The 16,594-nt window shown below is 37.8% G+C and overlaps 1 protein-coding gene across 4 annotated transcripts in view; it reads left to right on the forward strand.

Annotated features, from left to right (window-relative positions):
• RECK (reversion inducing cysteine rich protein with kazal motifs) overlaps positions 1-16,594 on the forward strand; it is a 91,953-nt gene that overhangs the window by 45,146 nt on the left and 30,213 nt on the right. For all 4 annotated transcript variants that reach the window (XM_025432346.3, XM_025432345.3, XM_025432347.3 and 1 more), the window contains 6 exons: positions 1,507-1,719; positions 3,284-3,420; positions 5,459-5,599; positions 7,253-7,441; positions 9,188-9,310; positions 13,008-13,179. In XM_025432346.3, the coding sequence (XP_025288131.1) occupies positions 1,507-1,719; positions 3,284-3,420; positions 5,459-5,599; positions 7,253-7,441; positions 9,188-9,310; positions 13,008-13,179 (975 nt within the window). The remainder of the gene's footprint in view (positions 1-1,506; positions 1,720-3,283; positions 3,421-5,458; positions 5,600-7,252; positions 7,442-9,187; positions 9,311-13,007; positions 13,180-16,594) is intronic.

The raw sequence follows: 16,594 nt of genomic DNA on the forward strand, positions 1-16,594 counted from the left end.
ATATATAAGTTCTAAGAATAGGCAAAGTAATCTATGAGATAAAGATCAGAAAGTCATTGCCTTTGGAAGGAGGAACTGGCTGTAGGGGATCATAAGGGAACTCTATGGGGTGATAGAAATATGCTATATTTTGTTTGGGGTTTTGATTACATGGGGTGAATACAATTTTCAAAACTTACTGAACTCTTAAGATCTATACATTATATTCTTTGTAAATTATATCCCAATAAAATATTTTAGCTAAATAAAATAAATTTTTAAATTTTAAAAATTTTGTTTATCAAAAGATACCATTAAGAAAATGAAAAGGTGAGGGGTTACCTGAGTGGTGGTTTCACCTTAGGTCATGATCTCAGGGTTGTTGGATCAAGGCCGATTTTGGGCTCTGTGCTCAGTGCAGAGTCTGCTTGAGATGCTCTCTGTCCCTCTCCCTCTGCCCCTCCTGCTCATGCTCTCTCTCTCTCTCTAAAATAAATACATCTTTAAAAAAATGAAAAGGCAAACCACAAACTGGAAGAAAATATTTGTTATACATATATCTGACACAGGACTTATATCCAGAATATATAAAGAACTCTTTTATAATCAATAGTAAAAAGACAACCTTTTCTAAAGAGGGTGAATAGCTAGAAAGACACTTCACAAAAGAAGATACCCAGATAGCCAATAAGTGCATGAAAAGGTGTTTGATGTGATTGGTCATCAGCAAAATGCAAATTAAAACCAGTAGAGTACCACTGCATGCCAGCAGAGTGGCTGCAACTAAAGAGACTGACAACAGTTCCAAGTGCCTGGAACTTTCATACATTGCTGCTAAAAGTGTAAAATGGTGTAACCACTTTGGAAAATAGTTTGGCAGTTTCTTAGAAAATTATGCCCCAACAATACCATTTGTGGCCATTAAGAGACACATGAAAACTGGACACAGACTCTGTCTATAAACAGGTGAATGAAAAAAAGAGTGTTTCTTAAAGTGTGGTGCATGGTCTCCCAAACACCATGAGATCAAAACTATTTTTTTATAATAATACTAAGATGTCATTTGTTCAAACTCTAAATTCGAGTATAGTTCACACACAATGTTACATTAGTTTCAAGTGTACAACTTGGTAATTTGACAAGTTTTATACACCATGCCATGTTCACCACAAGTATAGCTCCCATCTGTCCTGTTTGTATATTTCATTTTTATATTATATCTGTTTCTAAAAGTTGGATCATTTACTTTGTGATATGAAAAAATGGTACAATCTAAAGATGATAGCCCCACAAAGAGCATTTTGAAAGTTCAACTGCATCACAAAATCTTTGTTAAAAAGGAAAGATGTAGTCACAATCTTAATGTGTCTACGTTGAATCTCCATACATTCAAAGCTGATATTCTTTGATGCGTTGTATGTACTTAAGAAAATCAGATTTTCCTGCTACATCAGTATGTTAGGATTTTACCTATTCTCTCTAGAAAATAATTGCCTCTTGATTCTTTCTGGCCTTTTTTCTTTTCAGGCCAACAGAACTTTTCAGGAGTTGTAACGCTCAGTCAGATCAAGGAGCCATGAATGACATGAAGCTGTGGGAGAAAGGAAGCATAAAGATGCCATTTATCAACATACCTGTTCTTGACATTAAGAAGTGTCAGCCAGAAATGTGGAAAGCAATAGCTTGTTCACTGCAGATTAAACCTTGTCATAGTAAATCCCGGGGAAGTATTATTTGCAAGTAAGTTTCTTTCCTCGTAATGACTCTCCAGTCTTGGTTCAGACCATGATTTGAACTGTAGCCTATTTTTAGTTTTCTCTCCCACCACTTCCTTTGCCTATACTTCCCACATGTTAAATTCCTCCTCTGCTTAAAATACTCTTCCATCTTCACTTACCCACTGCCTATCTTTCTTAGCCTCTCTCAGATGCATGTCATTCCTATGGAATCTTCCCAGATCTCTCCAGCTAATAGTAATTTATCCTTCCTACAAATGTCTATAGGCCTTTATTTGAACTACTCTCATGGGATTTAGTTCCAGAAACATTTATTGAGTACCTTCAATGTGCAATTCTGTTTTTATATTTAATATGTGTACTTTTATTCTGTTAGAGTTTGTTCTCCTTGAGGAATTTATTCTTCCTTGTGACTCCTTTTTCTTGTCTCTTCTTTTCTCTTTTTCTCTTCAGGGATTAGCATAATCCTGATACACAGTAGGTGTTCCATACATGTTTGATGAGTAAAGGAATTAGTGAATATAGTCATTAGGGCCTGTTTCTAGGGAACATTTTGTGAATTGTTTGCTTAGGAGATCTAGGATAAAGATAAAAAAAGCTGCTGTGCTGGGTAAAACCAGAAGCATTAACCATGTAGTAATTTATGCCACCTGATCTTCAAGCATCTATTTTTCTAAAAACCAAGTTACTATCCAGCCCCTAAGTTGTTGGTGTGTGTCTTGGTTTTATGGGGCACTTGATGACTGATGGCATATTATTTCAACCTTAAACAGTGTCCACATCTATTCTGTGGCATGACTTGGGGAAGACCTGAGTAAGGAGAAAGATGAAGAGTAACTTTAGTGACAAGCAAGAGGCAACCAGTGGGAAATCTATGGATTCTTAGCATGAAAACTTAAAGAATCAAATCCCTTTTGAAGACTGAGAAAATTTTAAAGTAGTGTACTTTCCAGTTGTTATGGGCCAAACACCTTAATGTTGATAATTTTTAAAATATTTAAAAAGAGAATGGGAGAGAAGGAGGAAGAACCAAGCAAGCATAAGGTCCTGAAAGAAAGGATTTTGCAAAGAGCAAATCAGACTAGTCTAGTTTAATTTTCTTTCTTTTTTTAAATTTTTAAAATTATTTATTTATTCATGAGGACACAGAGAGAGAGAGGCAGAGACACAGGCAGAGGGAGAAGCAGGCTCCATGCAGGGAGCCCGATGTGGGACTCCATCATCACACCCCAGGCTGCAGATGGTGCTAAACCACTGTGCCACCCGGGCTGCCCTAATTTTCTTTCAAAAACAGGGACAAGCCACATTGATCGTAGTAACAGTATGAGTATAAAATTTGAGCGAGGCCTTTGATCTCAGATAAGAGGAAAGGATGCTTTGATATTACAATACATTACTTACTACTATGCAACCTGAAGTCTTCTCTGACTTCTGATTTCTTTTGCCATTACTCTAACCTACCAATTGTAAATCATTGTTATGAAAACTCACCTTCTAGAAGGCTTCAGAAACAGAATTGATGTTGACAAGACAACATGAGATGATTTGTGTGTATTTTTCTTTTTAAGATCAGATTGTGTGGAGATTCTTAAGAAATGTGGGGACCAGAATAAATTCCCTGAAGACCACACAGCTGAAAGTATTTGTGAGCTTCTGTCACCTACAGATGACCTAGAGAATTGTATACCTTTGGATACATACCTCAGTAAGTACTTTGTTTTTTTAGATTTTGAATACTTCTCCCTTCCATCTCTGCCCTTCATGTTTGCTTTGGATGCACATCTATCTGCTGAAAATGTGTGGTTTAATGATACAATCTCAATTGCAGACTCTTATTTGTTTGGCCCTTTTGCCCTTGGAAAGAATTATCATCTTAAAATACATAAGCACAAGTGATGATCTTATTCTAAGGAACTGATGTACTATTGTCAATCAAGAATTCTGAGCAATGAATCTGGGGTAATCATCTTAGATAACAGCTCCATATCATTGTCATGATTTGACCAGGAAGTGGAATTTACCCCTAGGGAATCTTTAGCTTTTAGTCTTCAGAATATTAGTGGACCTGAGCCAAGCTTGGCTTAGACCAACCCACCAACGAGGGAGTAAGGAATGACGGTCTGGGTTAGTACTTGAAAATGCAACTTTTGTCTCTGCCAAAATAATTCTGCTAAGAGCTAGGCCAAGAGCTAGAAGAGTAAGTTGGGTATCCCATTGAGGGATCCTGAAGCTGAGTGTCTTAGCAGGAGATGACCCTGTGCCTTGGAAATCGGAGGGAACTCCTACACACCACTGTTGTTAGGGTAGCGAAAGTGTCTATTGCTGCCGCCAGGGGGCGTTAGTGCTCTGAGCTGGCTGGAAAGGCAGACCAAGAATTCAGCTCCTATTTAGTTTTCCTTTGTTAGGACTGAGTTCTACTGCAAATAACAGAACAACGGGTAAAAGAAAAGGAAAGCCATAAACAGATAGATAGATAGATAGATAGATAGATAGATAGATAGATAAAGTAAATAAGTAAGTAAGTAAGTAAGCCCAGGGCTGTTACAGTACTCCACCATCCAGAGTCCACGCTCCTTTTGCTTTCCACACTGTCCTTAGTGTTTGGCTTCCATCATCAAAGTTACTTCAGGTACTTTATCATCTCAACATGGCTCCTGGAATTCTAACCACCATGTCCTAATGTAAGGGAAAACCACCCTAGCTGTAAGGGAAACTGAGAAAGATGATCTTCTTAGCTGTGAACCCATTGTGTCATACTATTATTAGTAAGCAGGAAGAGAAGAGTAGATGCTAGATTTGCAGCTCGTGATATCAGCCACACTTTCTTAAGGCCAACATACTATGTCCCTCAACCTTTATGACCAATATAGCACCCCCCCCAATAAAAAAAACATTGTACTAGAGTTTAGACCTCCGTGGCTTTGAACAGACCACTTCTTTCAACCTCAGCTTCCTTATTTATAAAAAGATTGGGCTGTATGAGATGAACTCCAAGAACCCTTATGCCTTTATTAGCCCCAGTCTGAGTCTGGCCTAAAATCAAGTGAGCAAAACTAATGTATTCACAAGCCTAGACTCTATTTGAGCAGTGAAATATATGTGTAGAAGGGAAAAAATTAAAGAAATGTTTTTGTTTGAATTTTAACACTCTTTAAATATCACATACACTTTATATGAAGTGAGACTCTTCCATGGTCATTATTTCACAAGTTGACAAATATAATCATGGTACAGGATCCATCTTACCATAATGAATTATTATAGTTTATGGTAAAATGTGCAGAGTTATTCCTCTTAGGCATAAGCACCTATTTGGCCACCCTATCCAAAGTATACTTACCACTTTCCATCCCTTTATACTACTTATTACTTATCATTAGGTAACTTTTTTAATTTATACACACAGAGACACACATGTATACATATACTCCTAGTCTATTTCCCAAATGTAAATTCTACAATAGAGATTTGTCTATTTTGTTCACTCCTGTACCTCCAAAGCTCAGAACCTTTCCCAGTATATCATAGGTACCCAGTAAATAAACAAGTGAATGAATGTATATATGTTTATGCTAAATTCACAAATGATCAGAGAATCTCTGTGTTTTGATAATTTACTAGAATTAGGCCTCACTTTCTACTCACAAGCTCTCCATTTATTCTAGCCATAATTAATTCAGATAATTTACAGACCTCTGTTACCTTTTTGGGTTGGTTAATCCGATCTGTGTTTGGTTTTTCAGGGCCAAGTACTTTGGGTAATATTGTAGAAGAGGTCACTCATCCCTGTAACCCAAATCCTTGCCCTGCTAATGAGCTCTGTGAGGTAAACCGGAAGGGGTGTCTGTCTGGAGATCCCTGCCTTCCATACTCTTGTGTTCAAGGTAAGACGTAGATGGGTGTGGATGTGGGGTGAGTGTGGATTTGTGCTGCTGGTTATGTCTTTATAAGGATTATCTTTGGAGTGAGCTCACAATGAACTTTACTTTCTAAGTTATGTTTTTCTGTAATTTTGAGGTTTTCCCCATAAACATGTGTTAGTTATATAGGCAGGAAAAGACAAAGACAAATGTAATTTTCAATGATCATTTAGATTGTAAACTGATTCTCATGATGAGCTACAGGGTTCTTGACAACAAAAGAAAAGAAAACCTTGAGCCAGTTTTTTGTACATTCTCTCCCATGTTGTAATGTTTGAAAAAGTGTACTGCACATTATTCATGTTTTTTCTTTTCTTTCCTTTAGTTATATGGAGAAAAGACATACTCAAGGAATGTATAGTTATCTCCATAAGCTTAATGTTTTATTGAGATGCATATGATTTTAAGACTGATTTATTTTTTGAAATGCAGGAGGCCTCTTGAATAAGAAATATTTATCCCATTGGATTTTGATGTCTTTATCTCTGTGCATCCTTTTAGAGTACAGTGGCAACATTTTGCTTCCTTTTCCCTATTTCCCAATTGAAAATGTTTCTTTGTCATATTAAAATCACCATTTAAAAATGTCTGTGAAAATAAATAAAATCTTGGGGCACCTTTATTGCTCAGTGGTTGAACGTCTGCCTTTGGTGCATGTCGTGATCCCAGGGTCCTGGGATTGAGTCCCGCATCGAGCTCATCTGCAAGGAGCCTGCTTCTTCCTCTGCCTATGTCTCTGCCTCTCTCACTGTGTCTTTCATGAAAAAATAAATAAAATCTTTACAAAAATAAATAAATGAATAAATAAGTATATCTGTGAAATAGGGGTACCTGGGTGGCTCAGTCAGTTAAGCATCTGCCTTTGGCTCATGTCATGATCCTGGAGTCCTGGAATCAAGTCCCACATTGGGCTCCCTGCTCAGTAGGGAGCCTGCTTCTCCCTCTCCCTATGCCCCATACTCATGCTTTCTCTCTCTCTAGTGCTCTCTCTCTCTCAAATAAATCAACAAAATCTTTTTAAGAATTATCTGTGAAGTAAAAAGGAATAGAAGATTAAATTAAATAATTAAATAACTGTGATGTCTCAAAGGATCATTTATAATATCTGTGTAATACCAGAATATATCAGCTATAGAGTCAAGATAAATCTTGTTAAAATTGGAAATGAATGGGTTTTCCTTAAGTCCAATGAAGTACTCACCTTTACTTTGAATTTACAATATGCATGCTTTCCATCACTAAAAGTTTTCCTGACCAAGTGTACTCTAAAAATATTATCAGTTTTTATAGTCCATTTTAAAAATATCTGTGATTTTTTAAATATCCTTGGTAAGCCTAAAGAAGTAAAAAACAACAAGAACAACATACCTTATAGCATTTTTGTACTGAACTATAGCTAGCTTTGGGGTATAGATCTGTAATCACCACCATCTCACGGACCATAGACTTTTCATATGAGAGGAAATAGTTTGGTCAGTGAATCAAACTAATTCTTCAACTTAGTGAAAGTTCTATTACATAATCTTTAGTACCACACAGTGCCTATAAGACTTATGTAAAATATTTTTAATGTTATAGAACAATACCATCTCTCTCAGCTTATTTTTGTTTGTACAGGTTGCAAATTGGGAGAAGCCTCTGATTTCATTGTCCGTCAAGGGACACTAATTCAGGTGCCATCATCTGCAGGGGAAGTTGGTTGTTACAAAATTTGCTCATGTGGACAAAGTGGACTCTTGGAAAACTGTATGGAGATGCACTGTATAGATCTTCAGAAGTCGTGTATTGTCGGAGGAAAAAGAAAAAGTGAGTCTTGAACTGTATTTGCGTTTTTTCTTTTTATTTTTTTTAAGATTTATTTATTTATTCATGAGAGACACAGACTGAGAGAGAGAGGCAGAGACATAGGTAGAGGGAGAAGCAGGCTCCTCGCAGGGAGCCTGATGTGGGACTAGATCCCAGATCCTGGGATCATGACCTAAGCCAAAGGCACGCCCAACCACTGAGCCACCCAGGCGTCCCTTTTCATTTCTAATATGAGATTAGTTATCTTAACTTTATAAGAACATTGGGTAGATTCCCACCAAAGAGTAAGGTCTACAAATCATATCCTCCAGGGCAGCATTTTTCAAACTGTACTCTACAGGACACTAGGACTTCTAAGGAACCTTCTTAGGAGCCTCCTCAAGAAGGGATTAATAGGGATCCCTGGGTGGTGCAGCGGTTTGGCGCCTGCCTTTGGCCCAGGGCGCGATCCTGGAGACCCAGGATCGAATCCCACGTTGGGCTCCCAGTGCATGGAGCCTGCTTCTGTCTCTGCCTCTCTCTCTCTCTCTGTGTGACTATCATAAATAAATAAAAAATTTTAAAAAGAAGGGATTAATAGCTAATAACAATTAATTAATTAATACTTACTGAACTTTTAATTGTTTTAAGCACATTCAGTCCTCGGCCTGACTCCAAAGCCCTTGCCCTCCACAGGAAAGGACCCATGTGTGTTCTTCCCATCCCTTCCTCAATTGTGTCTCTTTACCAGTAGTAAAAGTCAGAGTTTGGCATCCTAGATAGTGAACTGGAGGGTGGGAACTACACTGTTGACTAGGCATTGGGACAGAGCACATGAAGAAGTGCCTCCCTTTGATGCCCTCTCTAAAAGTTGGAGGGTCTTGTTTTCTCACTGCTTCCTTAACCATGTTTTGCTTATAGCCCTAACAACCATTCATGTCAATATACAACCTCAAAAATTGTGGGGAAAAATGCTACTTTTGAGAATGTACTCCCCCACAGCTGTTCACTCTGCCACCCTCTCCCCTCCATTACCCTATACTCATCAACCAGAGTAGTTCAGCTTTAATATGCCTCTTGGTTTACTCTTCTGTCTGAGATCTTATTTGAAAGAAGAGTGCTTTTGGCTAAAAAGAGCCTGTAATTGTCTGCCCTAGAACAAGTCAGGTATTCATTTTTTAGCCCATATTCCACTTAGCCAAAATGTAAGGTAGGTACCATGTATCACAATATTTGAGGATAAACAAATTCATTCCTTCCATGAGTTCCACTGGCTAAATACCTATTCTTTACAGAAGAACATACTAGCGCCTTATGGGGCTAAAACTGGGGTGAGGGATTGAGGTCATGCTGTATATGATCAAATGGGGGAGAATTGGAGCGCGAAAGGAGCAGATCAAGTGTCTTCAAGGACCTAGTCATTCCTGCCAGGGCATCAGGAGAGTCTTCAATTCAAAGATGGCATCAGGGCTGATTCTGGAGAGATGATCAAAGTTCCAGAAGGAGAGGAGCAGTGAGGCAGAAAGGGAAGCCAAAAACATTCCCAGATAATAGGGAACAGTCTGGTGAGACTAGCCATTAGGGGTTTAGAGAGAAATGGTGGGAGGTAAGTATGAAAATATAAATGTTACAGATTTAACTTTCTAGTCTGTATATTCAGAAGTCATCTTTCAAGAATTTCTATTTTAAAACTTAAACTATTACATTTTTAATTTATGATTTACTCATAAATGCATGTAATGGGTCAACATTTTCTCTTTTTCTCAGGTCATGGGACATCGTTTAATATTGACTGCAATATCTGTTCTTGTTTTGCTGGCAATTTGGTGTGTTCTACCCGCCTGTGCCTCAGTGAGCACAGTTCCGAAGATGACCGTCGCACCTTCACAGGTAACCATGGCCACCCATTAGTGGCCATCATCCCTTTATACCCATTTAGCTTCAAGATAGCTTTGCTGGGCTAGCCATAACTGCAGATGTACACAGTAAAATAAATACATAATCCGAGAACAAGGTACTTTCCCTCTCTGGATCTGTTTCCTCCTCTCTGAATGGAAGACATTAAACTAAAGGGTTCCTTAGGGGCACATGGGTGACTCACTCAGTTAAGCATCTGCCTTCAGCTTGGGTGGTGGGATCAAGCTCCATGTCAGGCTCTCTGCTCAGCAGGGAGCCTGCTTCTCCCTCTCCCTCTGCCTACCACTCTGACTGTTTGTACTCTCTCTCTATCTTTCTCTGTCAAATGAATGGGTAAATAAAATCTTTAAAAAAAAAAAAAAAAAAAAGATTTCTCAGGACCCTTCCAGCACTAGTATTAAAATTCCATGGGTCAAAAAGAACAGGGCCAAGTGATTGGGACAGTTTCAGTTAAGAGGAACTTTTCCACTTGCTAAAATACCCCATCCACCCCTACCATTATGTTATAAAATGTATTTGATAAATTTGTTTGTGTTCTAGTGTTTTTCTCATCACCTTTTTCCCAGTCCTGCCTTAGTTTACTGGATCATTAGGTACAAACACCTATAAATAAAGCTAGATGTAGGAAAAGCAAAGAATGCTCCCTCCAATCTAGTTTATAAAATCTAGAAATTAGATGTTAATATCTGGCTTGAGGAATTTCTGGAATGTCAAAGGGTAATACCGAAGACAAGACAAGGACAAAGTTTGTAAAGTCATCATTGTAGGTTCCTTCCACTCTTCATCTCCTTAGGGAAGGGGAAGAACAAGAAGGTACCTTAGGAAATTATTGTAATTTTGAGACTTAAGCATTTTTATGAACATCTCTGAGTTGTGTTTGGACTAGGACAATATCTGAGTCTCAAGAAATGTGGTATACTTTGTGGCCAGTAAAATCTCCTTAGAGTCTGCCAGCTAAATAGTCATTACCTTCATTTATCCCAGAACATGAGGGGTTATATGCTACAGGTGAAAAGGGTCCTGCTAGTTGGAAAGTTCATCTTCCAAAAACATTTAGATGTAAGTAAGTTGGTAAGTAAATTAAATAAATAAGTAGTCTTCCGCAGAAATCTTTAGTTCACTCTTCATCCCCAATGGTTTTATGGTTTCTCTAAGCAGAATGAATTGCTCTTATCAAAGCAGAGCTGATAAAGGATAATAACAACAATGATGACAATAAAGCCCCAGGGTTGGTACTCAGAGTGGATAGAGGATGGGGTGTTAGTCCTGCTTTCACTTCTCCAGAAACCTGCTGCACACTTCTTATTTCTGATTTACTTTTTATTTCCAATGGGCTGGAAGTACAAGGTCAGTAAACTCCTAATGTGTTCTCCTTCCACCCCTCTCCACGTGTAATACTAACTCCTGGGAAAGAAGAATCAACTTGCTGCTGCAGTGGCATGAAATGGAGTAAAGGCAGCTACCTGGCTCCTCTTTGCCCAGAACCAAGAGTATTTTAGATCTAGAGCAAAGCCATTCCCAGTTGATTCCCGACCGTGCTGTTGCTGTCAACAGCTGTAGCTGCTTCTCAAGAAAAAGGCATCTCCTCTCACTAGCCTCTTAACTTACTGGAGCATAATCCAGCAGCATAAAGCAAAAGAATGTCAAGAAAGTAGTTTTCTTGATTGATTGCTCATAAACATTTTTAAGTCTCAAAATTACAATAATTTCCCAAGTACCTTCTTGTTCTTTTGGTATTACCCTTTAATACCATTCCAGAAATCCCCTAAGCCAGACTTCAGATGTCTAACTAGATTTATACACTAGAATGGGAGGAGCATTCTTTACTTTTAGTACCTTTAGCTTTGTTTACAATTTTTTTGCTCTTTTCCCACCCTAACTATAATATTTTACCACCTCTTCATTTTTAAGATTCTTGCTTTTTTACTTTCATATTTCTACAATTACAGGTCCTAGATATATTTTCCACTTCTAGATTCCCTTCAATATACTCAATTTTGGGAGATATACAAGATATGGGTTTTTTTGTTTTGTGTTTTTTGTTTTCTCTGCCTCATTTTGTTCTACAATGGCTGAAGTTTATACCTTCTAAAACATGACCACTATGCACCCAAAACCAAATGCTATACCATGCTGGTTCGTTCTGTGAGATGCCTCATTCCCATTCTGCCCTCCTTTTTTATTTCATTTATGTTTTGGTGGTCAACGTTGGAGCCCTCTACAAGTATTTCTGGTTTATATAAATTTGGGACTGAGCATCTTCTAATATATAGAACTTAATATACTCAGAAACAAGAGGATCACCCTCTAGAACCCCTCAGGTGGACTACATTCTCCCTCCACTCTAACTTCACCACCACCATCTCCCAGTCCCCCCACTGTTTTTCTCTTCTCCTTTTTTTTCCTTTTTTCTTTTTTTCTCTTCTTCTTTAGGATTCCTGGCCTTTTATTTTTTACTACTTTGTTTTAAAGTTTGTTTTTCACTTTAGTGGTCCTTTTGTTTTATTTCGTTCTGATCTTTGTTTTCAATTTTTGGTCTCTGACCTCAGCAGAATCATCTAGGGTGAAATTTATTTAGGTTGTGGTTGATATTCTTGATGCAGCCCGCTCATACAGCCACTCTTCATGGAGCAAAATGACTAGAAAGAAGAACTCACCACAAAAGAAAGAATCAGAAACAGTACTCTCTGCCACAGAGTTACAGAATTTAGATTACAATTCGATGTCAGAAAGCCAATTCAGAAGCACAATTATAAAGCTACTGGTGGCTCTGGAAAAAAGCATAAAGGAATCAAGAGACTTCATGACTGCAGAATTTAGATCTAATCAGGCCGAAATTAAAAATCAATTAAATGAGATGCAATCCAAACTGGAGGTCCTAATGACGAGGGTTAATGAGGTAGAAGAACGAGTGAGTGACATAGAAGACAAGTTGATGGCAAGGAAGGAAGCTGAGGGAAAAAGAGAAAAATAATTAAAAGGCCATGAGGAAAGGTTAAGGGAAATAAGTGACAGCCTCAGAAGGAAAAACCTACATATAATTGGTGTTTCAGAGGGCGCCAAGAGGGCCAGAGGGCCAGAAAGCATATTTGAACAAATCTTAGTATATGTGCTGCTGAAGCACATATTTGAACAAATCATAGCTGAGAACTTCCCTAATTTGGGGAGAGAAACAGGCATTCAGATCTAGGAGATAGAGAGGTCCCCCCCAAAATCAATAAAAACCGTTCAACACCTCAACATTTAATAGTAAAACTTGCAAATTCCAAAGATAAAAAGAAAATCCTTAAAGCAGCAAGAGACAAGACATCCCCTAACTTATATGGGGAGAAATATTAGATTAACAGCAGACCTCTCCACAGAGACCTGGCAGGCCAGAAAGGGCTAGCAGGATATATATTCAGCTTTGTTTATGTGGGTCTCTACCCCAGGGATCAAGGTTTGGAAACCCCTCAATTAGCAAGCAATAAATGGAACAAAGGAAAGCCATTTTGCAAACAAATGGTTTTTCAGAGCCTTACCACCTTTAAAAACACTGTCAGAGACTGGAGGAATGCTTTTTCCTGATTTAATTCACAATTCTATTTTAACTTTATATCTCCATGTTAATTAGGAAATATGGGCAGGGAATGTACAGGTACCCATCACTGAGTCTATGTCCTCTCCACAGGTCTGCCCTGTAACTGTGCAGATCAGTTTGTCCCTGTGTGTGGGCAGAATGGACGCACTTACCCCAGTGCCTGCATTGCTCGCTGTGTTGGCCTCCAAGACCATCAGTTTGAATTTGGATCATGCATCTCAAAGGATCCATGTAATCCTAATCCCTGCCCAAAAAACCAAAGGTAAATTAAATGGCTCCTTTTATTTTTTCTTTGTTTATTTTAATCATCTGGTACTCATCACCTATTTCGCCCATCCCCCCACTCACCTCTCCTCTTATAACCATCAGTTTGTTCTCTGTAGTTAAGAGTCTATTTCTTAGTTTCTCTCTCTCTCTTTCTCTTTTTTGCCCTGTGTTTGTTTCTTAAATTCCATATCTGAGTGAAATCTTCTATGTCTTTCTCCAATTTACTTCCCTTAGCATTATACTCTTTAGTTCTATCTATGTTGTTGCAGATGCCAAGATTTTATTCTGTTTTATGGCTGAATAATATACCCTTGTGTTGTACACACACACACACACACACACACACATACATACACACACCTCATCTTTATCCATTCATTCATCGATCGATGGATACTGGGCTGCGTCCATATCTTGGCTATTATAAATAATGTTGCTATAAACATAGAGGTGCATGTATGCCTTTGAATTACTGTTTTTATTTTTTGGGGGGTAAATACCCAGTAGTGAGATTACTAGATCATAGGGTAGTTCTATTTTTAATTTTTTGAGGAACCTCCATACTGTTTTCCATAGTGGCTGCACCAGTTTGCATTCCTACCAATAGTGCAAGAGAGTTCTTTTTCCTCCATATCCTCGCCAACACTAGTTGTTTCTTGTGATGTTGATTTTAGCCATTCTGACAGGTCTGAGGTGATATCTCATTGTAGTTTTGATTTGCATTTCCCTGATGATGAGTGATGAGCATCTTTTCATGTGTATATCGGCCATCTATATGTCTTATTTGGAGAAATGCCTGTTCTTGTCTTCTGACTATTTTTTAACTGGATTATTTGTTTTTTGAGTGTTGAGTTTTATAAGTTTTTTATATATTTTGGATACTAACCTTTTATCAGATATGTCATTTGCAAATATCTTTTCCCATTCTGTAGGTTGCCTTTTAGTTTTGTTGATTGTTTCCTTTGTTGTACAGAAACTTTTTATTTTGATGTAGTCCAAATAGTTTGCTTTTGCTTTTATTTCCCTTGCCTCAGGGGACCTTTCTAGAAAAAAGTTGCTACAGCCAATGTCAGAGAAATTACTGCCAATGTTCTCTTCTAGGATTTTTGTGATTTCAGTCTCACATTTAGGCCTTTATTCCATTTTTAATTTTTTGGTGTGTATGGTATTAAAAAAGTGGTCCAATTTCTTTCTCTTGCATGTTGCTGTCCAGTTTTCCCCACCATTTATTGAAGAGACTTTTTCCCATTGGATATTCTTTCCTGTGCCGTCAGAGATTAATTGACCATATAATTATGGGTTTATTTCTAGATTTTCTATTCATTGATCTATGTGTCTATTTTTGTGCCAGTACTATACTGTTTTGATTACTACAGCTTTGTAATATAACTTGAAGTCCAGAATTGTGATGCCTCCAGCTCTGCTTTGCTTTTTCAAGATTGTTTTGGCTATTCAGGGTCTTTTGTGGTTCCATAAACATTTTGGGATTGTTTGTTCTAGTTCTGTGAAAAATAGGGATTACATTAAATATGTTGATTGCGGGCAGCCCCGGTAGCACAGCGGTTTAGCACCGCCTGCAGCCCAGGGCATGATCCTGGAGACCCTGGATTGAGTCCCACATCAGGCTCTCTGCATGGTGCCTGCTTCTCCCTCTGCCTGTGTCTCTGCCTCTCTCTCTCTCTCTGTGTCTCTATGAATAAATAAATAAAGTCTTTAAAAAAAATAAATATGTTTATTGCTTTGGTTAATATAGACATTTTAACAGTATTTGTTCTTCCAATCCATGAGCATGGAATGTCTTTCCATTTCTTTGTGTAATCTTCCATTTGTTTCATCATTATTTTCTAGTTTTCAGTGTATAGGTCTTTCACCTCTTTGGTTAGGTTTATTCTTAAGCATCTTATTATTTTTTGGTGCAACTGTAAATGGGATTGCTTTCTTAATTCTCTTTCTGCTACTTTTTTGTTGGTATATAGAAATGCGACAGATTTCTGTAAATTGATTTTATATCCTGTGACTTTACTGAATTGTTGGTGGAGTCTTTCTGGTCTTCTACATATAGTATCATGTCATCTGCAAATAATGAAAATTTTACTTCTTCCTTACTGATTTGGATGCCTTTTATTTCTTTTTGTTGTCTGCTGTAGCTAAGACTTCCAGTATTGTGTTGAATAAAAGTGATTAGAGTGGTCATCCTTGTCTTATTCCTGACCTTAGGGGAAAGGCTCCGTTTTTCTCCATGGAGGATGATGTTAGCTGTGAGTTTTTCATATATGGCCAGTACTATGTTGAGGTATGTTCCCTCTAAACTTACTCTGTTGAGGGTTTTTATCATGAATGGATGTTGTACTTTGTCAAATGCTTTTTCTGCATCTATTGAAATGATCATATGGTTCTTATCCTTTCTCTTAATGATATGATGTATCACGATTGATTTGCAAATATTGAACCACTCTTACAACTCAGGAATAAATCCCACTTAATCATGGTGTATGATTTTTTTTAGTGTGTTGTTAGATTTGGTTTGCTAGTATTTTGTTGAGGATTTTTGTGTCTGTGTTCATCACCGACACTGACCTGTAGTTCTCTTTTTGTGGTGTCTTTATCTGGTTTTGGTATCAGGGTAGCTGGCCTCATAGAATGAATTTGGAAGTTTTCCTTCCTTTTCTATTTTTTTGGGATAGTTTGAGAAGAATAGGTATTAACTCCTCTTTTAAAATGTTTGGCAGAATTTGCCTATGAAGCCATCTGGCCATGGACTTTTGTTTGTTAGGAGTTTTTAAGATACTAATTCAGTTTCTTTGCTGATGAGCAGTCTGTTCAAATTTTCTATCTCTTCCTATTTCAGTTTTGCTGTATATTTCTAGGAATTTATCCATTTCTTCTAGGTTGTCCAATCTGTTGGCATATGATTTTTTATAATATTCTCTTATAATTATTTGTATTTCTGTGATGTTTATTGTTATTTCTCCTCTCTCATTTGTGATTTTATTTATTTGGGTCCTTTCCCTTTTTTCTTGATAAATCTAGTTAGAGGTTTATCAATTTTATAGAATTTTTTTTTTTCTAGCTCCTGGTTTCATTGATCTATTGGTTTTTAGTTTGGGGTTTTTTTAGTTTCTATATAATTTGTTTCTGCTCTAATCCTTATTATTTCCTTCCTTCTGCTGATTTAGGTTTTGTTTCTTCTTTTTCTAGCTCCTTTAGGTATAAGATTAGGCTGTTTAGGAGATCCCTGGGTGGCTCAGTGGTTTAGAGCCTGCCTTCGGCCCAGGGCGTGGTCCTGGAGTCCTGGGATCGAGTCCCACATCAGGCTCCCTGCGTGGAGCCTGCTTCTCCCTCTGCCTGTGTCTCTGCCTCTCTCTCTCTCTCTCTCTCTTTCTCTGCGTCTCGTGAATAAATAAAGAAAA

The sequence above is a fragment of the Canis lupus genome, chromosome 11, assembly GCF_003254725.2.
Source record: "Canis lupus dingo isolate Sandy chromosome 11, ASM325472v2, whole genome shotgun sequence".
NCBI classification, from domain to species: domain Eukaryota; kingdom Metazoa; phylum Chordata; class Mammalia; order Carnivora; family Canidae; genus Canis; species Canis lupus.